Consider the following 9,347-nt stretch of genomic DNA (forward strand, 5'->3'; position numbering starts at 1 on the left):
TATATATGAAACCAAAATACACTATACATTCAGTTACTTGCAAAGCAGGCAGAGTGCGTACTGGTTGACCATCTTACACAATATGTTTCATTTTTTTGGTCCAAATAAGGACACTACTTGTGAGTTCTGGAAAAAAATACAGTTCCTCTTCTGCAAGAAAGCTTGTTTTATGTGGAAAAGATGAAACCATCCCTCTAAATCACAGAATCACCAAGTAATTTGACTAACACCACCGACTGCCTATAAAAACAACTGCTAGCAGGTTTCATCTTCCTCCTAACTCAAAAATGGTAGTATTTGGACTTTCAGTATTTATCCCCAAGTCAGTTCTCTTCTAGACTGAGACCATGTAGATTTACATCTCAAAAGTGTACGTTTTCCACCAGGCAGCCAGGCTTTGAAGGCAGGAATTAAAAATAACGGTGCACGGGGGGAGATGCAGGTAATTGAGAGACCGCATCTATTTACCCATTGAAGAGTTGGCGCAAAGCTTTTTGTCGTAGCAGCTGAACCCCTCCCTCGCCCTCCAGCCGTAATTCTTCCCTTTCTCGACGATGTCGATTTCTTCATATTTATTCTGCCCCACGTCTCCGCAGAAGAGCCGCCCTTTCCCTTCCTTGGTTTGGGGCTCGCCCCTGTCGAAAGAGCAGCGCCACATATTCCTCACTCCGTAGGCGTAGACTTCGGGGCGAGCCGTAGGGTCGTCGAGAAAAGGGTTGTCGGGAGGGATTCGGTACAGGGGCCCGCGGTCGTTGTTGTTCACGTCGATCCGCAGCACTTTGCCCAGCAGCGCTGATCTGTTTTGGAGAAGAAAGGAAAGAAAATAAAGACATAAAACAAGACCTCGGTCAAACTTTCTCTCCTCAACCCAAGGATGACAGGAGGGACACACGGCGCACACAAGGTTTTCGGGGCTCTTACTTGTTCTGGGCGTTTCCGAAGGTCCCAAAAGGATCCCCAGCCATGCCTCCGTCTCCAGTAAAGATGTACAGATACCCATCGTCTCCAAAGAGCAGCTCTCCTCCGTTGTGGTTGGACGCGGGTTCTTCTATTTCCAGGATTATCCTAAGGGAAAGCAGGGAGGAGGTGTTACCGACTGCATGAGCCCAAAGCCAAGGGCAGAGCAACCCCAGTGTTGTGGAAACGGCCACAGATGGGTTCTGATGCAAATTCCTCTACATCCACGCTACTGAATTTTGCTTGGGCATAACTGATTTTCTACCCTTAAACAATTCCAACATATTTTCCAGCTTACAGAAACACCGAGTTGTGCAATAGGGAAAATGTGGGAAATCACAATACAGAATATACTTGTAATTAACTGCACTTTTCCTCTGGTTCTTCCTTGCTCCTGGTTAAACTTCTTGGGTTTTTTTCTATTTATTTTTTTTAAAGTTTAAATCCGATTGCAAACTGCAAGAGAAAGGACTGCGGTCCATCTGTACAGCATTGGGCACAATCCTGACAGGCGCTTTCGAGGCGAACCTAAAACTTTTCAGACATTAAGGAACAGTTAAACTCTTAAAAGAGAGAAGAATCCTTACATGAGAATTACATACACGGGACTTTATGAGTTTAAAGAGTGGTTAAAAGAGGCTCCACCAACGAATCAACACATTGACAAAGGTTATTCAAAGCAGTAGCAACAACCTTTATATTAATTTTGAAGCCAAACTCTCTCTTTTATCTGCTTATTTTATGCACCTGGCATCCCTTTCATGGTAAGGAAAGGGTGAAATACATAACGTATACCTTTATAGAAAGGTAAAGCCATGAACACATGCAGCGGAGGTTCCCAGGTATAATAATTGAAGTTTATTTTGCTCCAGCTTCTAAAAAAAAAAAAATCCAGATTTTGTGCTGACAGTGCCTCTTAATAGCTGCAAAACCAAATTATAATAATCATTTATACCATTTTCCTTTCTGAAAGTACTGATAGTTACAGCCGTGATCAGACTGTAAATTGTGGGAAGGCACCCAACTGTGTAATTATTGTCACCTGCAGTTAAATGTCACCACCTCTGAGATAAGGAAACTCTGCACAAATGCACAGATACAGCCAGCAGAAGATCCCGTACGGACACAAAGGGGAATCCTCCTCAACCCCTCCAAGAAACTGGAAAAAACCCAAAACATATTGAGCAAAACCCTGCGGACAAGCAGACAAACGCCTTCCCTCCGCGGCAATGCACACCATGTGTTGGTCTGAGCTCCCTCTCGGGCAGCATCTCAGGATGAAGTCAGTGGGACCTGCGCCTACACAAGCACTACGGGACCACAATTCTGTTTTCTTAAGCTTTTGCCACACCAACCATCAGCTCAGTGAGCACAGGAAATGTAACAAATGGAGAGCCTGAGGATTTTTAAACAAGACAGCTCGTGGGCCCTGACATCTGCCGCTTCACGCTCCTGAGGACCACGTTTCAGTTCCCCTTGCTTGTCACCTACAGCGCTGCTTACACTCAATTGCTATAATTGCTTTATTAAGCAATACATAATTATTTATTTATAATTATTTATTTTTCTATATTTATTTATTCTACCATAGGGCTGCATGCATTTTTGAGCTGGAATCATCCATTGCTGAGTATTTGGAAAGCACCTAATATAGCCCGTGTCTCACAGCAAAAATCTTCACATTAATATTCAGGGATCTCCTAAAACAGTGGCTTTATCATGTGGTTCTGCAGCAGGTTATAAATTTGTAAGTCTATATAAATCCATAGGCTGACCTCTCTTTATCTGTGTGTATTAATGTGGATCAACTGCAGGACCGGGCTCAAACAGATAGAATTTCCAATCAAAATGCACTCAGTAATAGCACGGTGGCTTGCATTTTCTTTAATTTGATATTACGTTTGTAATATCACAGGGCTGAGATGTCATTCAGAGAAAGAAACGTGGGGCCAAACTGGTTTGTTTGTACTGATTTGGAAAGTTTTGGCTTCGGAGTGAATTCCACTCATGCTTTGCAGAAGTCTATTCTAAAGGGCAATCATTACACCAAAATAAAAAATAAAATACATTACACCAAAATAAAAAAAAACTCCAAGCAACAAACTAACCCCAAACTACTAACTGTAAATAATGTTTAATCAATGCTTGGTTAAATCTTTTGACATACCAGAACTGGGAAATGTAAATGTTTTAACTTGCAGTTCACCCATGGAGGACGTGCGTATCTATCTCAATATGCTGGACACGGATTTGGACTAACATTAACATGCTGGAATGCAAGAACAATATTAAACTAAATAAGTCTTATTCATTAATAGCTTTTAAAAGCGCACAAGGTGCCCTCTGAGATCTTAAATACATTTGCCAGAGAAACGGGTGTACAATACCTTTCAGAACCATGGTCCAATGTATTCATGTCAGCAGGAGAAATTCTGAACTCACTGATTCGGATTCTCTCTTCATAACGAACTTCAACCGAATAGTAGACATACACTTTACCATTAAATTTGAATTTAGGATGGAAGACAATACCTAGAAAACCTCTCTCGTCTCCTTCCCAAGGTGAGGTAAGCACGGCTTGGCTGATGTTCAGAAAGGGCTTTTCCAGCCTGGATCGATCGGGGAGGTAGGTCCACACCAGGCCAACCTGCTCCGCGACGAAGAACCTGTGGGTGCCGTCGTTGGCGTGCACCATCGCAACGGGATTGCGCAGCCCGTTGGCGACCTCCAAGAGGCAGAGCTGCAGACAGCCCTCCGCGTCGGCGGTCACCAGGCCCAGGTTTTGGTTAAGGTTCTGGTTGGCCAAAAGGTGTGGAAAGCAGTAGTCTGTGTCCTCCAAGGACAGGTAGCGGCAGAATTTTGCCACGTTGTTCTCCAGCGCCATTAACTCTTGGTCTGCAGAGAGGTAGCGGAAAATGGAGCGGCATTTTTGCCACACTTGCAGGCAATAGTCTTGGCAAAGCCCCGGTATCGTTCGCACGGGGGTGGAGGGATCCTCGGCGTCGTACAAGTGCGCTGCATATGGAGAGCATTCCTAGAGGGACAGAGAAAGAGCCTCAAGCCATTTGTAGGACCAGATTTGAAACAGCTGAGCAGCAACACTAATTGGAGAAATTTCACCTTAATTACAACAGATGTTGTGGTTTATTCTGAAGAGATATTAACAGAGGAAAAGAAGGGGGTTTATCTCAGCATTCACGGAAATGATCTTTAATACTGCTGCTGAAAGCTGGCTTCCTCATGCTGTTCTTCATTTATTTCAACCACAGCCCTTCCTCAAGAAAACCAGTGATGACAGATATCCTGCTACACCACCCCAGTAGACTGTGCTGGGGAAAAAGAGACTTTTCTGTGGATGCTGTGGCTTTCTCTATGAGATAACCAGCATATTCATCACAGAAGTGAAACCAAGGAGTCAGCAGAGAAGATTCAGATCTCCAGGCCAGGTCCACTCACAGTGGCTGCAGCTCAGTAATGGAAGGTGCAGCCTTGGAAATGTGCCCAAGGTCTGACCAAGTTCACAGTTCAAGGTATTCTCCAGTGTGATGTATATTTTCTTGATGTAAAAAGCCACTGCAATCCAGTGAAACCATCTGTAAATTACAGACTGACCAAAGTGACTCAGTTCTGCTTTGCAAGGGCTTTTCCTTGTCGTAAACACACACTATTTTCCAGTTGTAATGCATCTTCCCGACAAGCATCTCAAAAGTGCTCTCCAAATAATGCAACGTGACTCTGTGGAGGCTCAGTTGTACTCACAGAGTAGATAAATAACTTAGGCAAGAAAGGTCAGAAAGGAAAGCCTATTTCTTAAATAAATTCTGTGGGTTTTAATTCCTAGCTGGCATTTTTTCCAAGCAAATAAAGCCTCGTTAAAATAAAAATATAGGGAGCTGTTTCTAAATATATAGGGAGTTATTTCTTAATGCAGATTATAGCACTATTCAGTAGCTGTAAAGATGTAACATCCGAGATATTTAAGTATTTAAATTAGCTGATAAGTACACACAATATTTAATTTTTATCTTATTTTCCATTACATACCATAATAAACTGAGAGGCCATATAACAGATCATTAGAGCACAATAAGCTTTCCTCCTGGAGTGTCAAGCCATTCATCGCAAAATGAAGGTTATTATGCCTTCAAATGAGCAGCAATTAATGTGGTAAAGAGGAGATTGCCCGGGACACAAAACACAGAAATTACCCAGGCAGACTGGGTAACTGCTGGGCTCGGTTACTCAAGGTGTGCCAGGGACAGAGAGAGCAGGAGCATTTCCCCTGCAGTTGTGATGATGGAAAATAAAACCAGCACAGAGGGATGGTTTCCCTGCCCCTTTGCCACTGCGTGGTGTTCACTCCAGCCTCAGGTGTGTTTAAACATCACTTGTGGATGACTTCTTCACTCCTTACCACGTTCCTGGTGGCATACAGCTCTTTCCAGCGGCATTACGCTGGCGGTGAGGAACAGAGATCTATCACCAGCCAGGCAGCACCCAAGCACGTGTCCAGGGTATTCTCCAGATGTATACAGAGTATTTTCCAGCTTTTATTCCACAAGAGATGGAACCTGACACCTGATTCTGCATCAAATCATAGAATGACAGGATGTGCTGGGTTGGAAGGGACCTTTAAAGCTGATCCAGTCCAACCCTGCAGTAGCAGGGACATTGGTACCAGATCAGGGTGCTCAGACCCCATCAAGCCTGGCCTTGAATATCTCCAGGGATGGGGCCTGCACCACCTCTGGGCAACCTGTGCCACTGATCTACTACCTCATGGTGAAGAGCTTTTACCTAATATCCAACCTAAATCTGCTCTTTTCTAGTTTAAAACCATTACCCCTCGTCCTATTGCTCCATGACTTAGTGAACAGCTCTTCCCCAGATTTCTTATAGGCGCCTTTCAGGTCCTGGAAGGTCGCTATAAGGTCCCCCTGGAGCCTTCTCTTCTCCAGGCTGAACAACCCCAACTCTCTCAGCCTGTCTTCATAGCAGAGCTGCTCCAGCCCCTGAGCATCTTTGTGGCCTCCTCTGGACCTGCTCCAGCACTTCAGTGGCCTTCTTGTGTTGGGAGTACTAGAATTGGATGCAGAACTGCAGGTGGGGTCTCACCAGAGCAGAGGGGCAGAATCCCCTCCCTCGATGCTGCCACACTTGTTGTGATGCAGCCCAGGATGGGATTGGTTTCTGGGCTGCAGATGCACATTGGTGGCTCATGTCCAGCTTTCCAAACGCTGTGGTCCTTCACCCTTCACATTGTCTTGTTACATTCACTAACTCGAAACACCAAAAAACTCTACACTTGGCCACAGCCCAGCATCACTAACAAATCTAAATTCTCACTGCCAAAGGACATGGTCTGTTCATTCATTTTAAACTGTGGTGTGGTCCAAAGACGATGGAAACCAGTGGGCAGATGATCAGTAACTTCATTACGGCTGCAACAAGCTCGCACCACAAAAATAAACTCATCAGAAAAGAAAACAAGTCGCATTAAGACAAGTTAGCCAAACCCATCCTATCTGTGCCAGGAATTCAGAGGCAGCTATTTATCTGCAACAGTCTGAATCTGGATGAACACCCACATCAAACAACGGCTTATTTACTGCTGCGATCAGCCCGGAGGTAGCAACGGGACTCCTCAGGGAAGCGTCCAAATTTCACATAATCCCTGACATTCCCTGTTGCCTCCATCTGGAGACTGAAGCCTTTAAACCAGCTATTCCCGGAGAATAATCCACATCCACACACGTCCCCTGAGACCTGCTGCCCCCAAAAAATTACCCCTGGGTGTTGAGGATGTGAGGCAGGGATGTCTCCCTGCAGTACCCCTCTCCCCCAATCTCAGCCTGATTCTGGTGGGGTGAAACCCTGTTTTGGGGCTGGGGGATTATGGGCAGCACCGAGGGATGTTTCTGCTCTTCCCCACTTGCCCTTCTGCAAGAACCAGAAACAGCACCACACAGCAAATCGCAACTGAAGAGAAGGTAGGAATCCTCCCCACAAGATGCTTGTCAAAATAATTTGATCACGTCTAAGAGAAATCACAAATTGTGAGCGGAAAGAGACAGAAGCATGCTGAGTAAGTCACAGAAACCCACTTATTAATGCAGGTCTAGGCTGTAAATTGTCTATATAATGAGTGAATGAATGGCAGCAGAGCATTCTGGAGTGCTTGCAGTGCCTGAACTTCCATTTCATGCTTGCGTGGCCACAGGCAGTGGTTCGTAGCCACGTCTGGCCTGGTGATGCACTGAGCTCATCAGAGTATTTCAGTGAATCATTTTTGCCACAGTGAAATATCTGACTGCTTCTGAACAAATTTTCAACTGTCGGGTGTCTGATGTATGCAGGAGACTTTACTTATCCCTTCCAGAGCCAGAAGGAGTGCTTAGCAGCCACTGCTAACTGGTTTCTGATCCGAAAATGGACTTTTGGACATGTTTCAGGAATATATTCAAAGGTTTTTTGCTTCCAGTACAATGTGAGATGAAATAAAAGCCAAATCTCCAGAAACTGTTGTGGAAAAGGGCTGTCTTTCTCTTCACGCTTTCAGGAACCCTGCAAAACGCTAAGAGCAGGATTTCTTAAAAGCCACTCTGATCCCACCTGAGCGCAGCAGACGAGGCTCCACTGTCTGAATTAATTTAAGATTTACACTTGCATGGCACAGAGCTGCCACTGCTCTGTCTCAGGGGCATTTTCATACATGCAAGGCCACACAGGGTCAGACGCTCTGCTCGGCGATCATCCTGTTATCATATCTGGCCACAGAACATCAACCCTGAGTGGAAATTTCACCCGGGCAGGATGGCCACCACACAGGTTACTAAGCCACATCCTCAGGCATTTCTCTGCACCCACCATCAGGACCGTTAGCACCCGGCACACCCTAAAAGCATCTCAGGATGCTGTAATCTTGTACAAAAACCTACCTTATCCCGAGTTGGGAAGGTTGGAAATGACCTCTAAGATCATCCAGTCCAACCATCAACCCAACCCCACCATGGCCACTAAACCATGTCCCCAAGTGCCACATCCACATGGTTTTTGAACCCCTCCAGGGATGGTGACTCCACTCCTTCCCTAGGCAGCCTTTTCCAGTGCTTGACCACTCTTTCTGTAAGGAAATTTCTCCTCATATCCAATCTAACTCTCCCCTGGTGCAACTCGAGGCCATTTCCTCTCGTTCTAGATATCCATCTTACAGCACTGCTGCTCATAAATTAAAGCAGAGCAACATCTCTATTCCTCTTTCAGACACCTGCCAAAGAACAGAAAGTCCACTGGGTCACCTGATGATGGACAGCTGCTCCTGACAGTGCCTGGCTGCTACACTAATCCCTGATGCATCCCTATGTGGGTCAATGCACTCAGGCCTGGACCCAAGCACTAATGCCACGGCTGATGCACCTGTGGGGTGGTCCATGAACCCCTGGCCGGGCGTGGGAATGAATGCCACAGCTCATGCACCCCTGGGTCATCCAAAGCTCCTGTGCCTGTGGTGATGCAGCCCTCCACGGGTGGATGCAGTCATTCCTGGGCTGCTGTACCCACATGATGGCTTATGCACCCCTGTGACGTCCAAAGTGCCTGTGCTTGGACCAGTCAGAGAGTCACAGCATGGCTGGGATGGGAAGGGACCTCTGGAGCTCACCCAGTGCAACCACTGCCACAGCAGGGTCACCAGAGAAGATCACCCAGGAACACGGCCAGGGCTTTGGGTGTCTCCAGAGAAGGAGACTCCACAACCTCTCTGGGCAGCCTGGGCCATGCTCTGACACCCTCACATCAAGAAGTTTTTCCTCATGTTTAGGTTGCACCTCCTGTGTTCCAGTTTGTGACCACTGCCCCTCGTTCTGTCACTGGGCACAACCCAGCAGAGTCTGGTCCCATCCTCCTGACCCAGACCTTGATGAGCATTGATGAGATCCCCCTCAGTTTCCTCCAGGCTGAACAGCCCCAGCTCTCTCAGCCTTTGCTCGTGTGGGAGATGCTCCAGTCCCTCACCATCTCAGTGGCTCTGCATTGGGCTCTCTCCAGTTGTTTCCTGTCCCTCTTGAACTGGGGAGCCCAAAACTGGACGCAGTATTGCAGATGTGGCCAATGCACCCCCATGGACCAATGCACCCATGCCTGGGCCTGAGCACCCTGCGTAGCAAAAGCACCGTTTGGGGACTGAGGCCCCCTGTGTGGCTATTGCACCCTGTGTGGCCAAAGCCCCCTGTGTGGCTGATGCCTTCTGTGCTGTGGAAGCCCGCTGTGCAGCTGAAGCCCCTGAGAGTGCCCGGGTCGCCTCACCTGGCAGAGCAGGTCCTGCAGGTGCCCGGCGCAGGTGGCGTAGGTGGGCCCGTCGAGGTGGGCGCTGAGGCGGTAGAAGCGCTGGA

At 46.9% G+C, this 9,347-nt stretch overlaps 1 protein-coding gene across 1 annotated transcript; it reads right to left on the bottom strand.

The window, feature by feature from the left end:
- Positions 1 to 468: 468 nt before the first annotated feature.
- On the bottom strand, positions 469 to 9,342 carry HHIPL1 (HHIP-like 1; the record flags this gene model as incomplete). Its single annotated transcript, XM_010193861.1, has 4 exons — positions 469 to 797; positions 922 to 1,065; positions 3,345 to 3,991; positions 9,262 to 9,342. Coding segments are annotated over 4 exons (1,201 nt in total), but the record flags the coding sequence as incomplete, so codon positions are not given.
- Between the last annotated feature and the right edge of the window lie 5 nt (positions 9,343 to 9,347).

This window comes from Mesitornis unicolor, unplaced genomic scaffold (assembly GCF_000695765.1).
Source record: "Mesitornis unicolor isolate BGI_N332 unplaced genomic scaffold, ASM69576v1 scaffold11781, whole genome shotgun sequence".
Taxonomy (NCBI): domain Eukaryota; kingdom Metazoa; phylum Chordata; class Aves; order Mesitornithiformes; family Mesitornithidae; genus Mesitornis; species Mesitornis unicolor.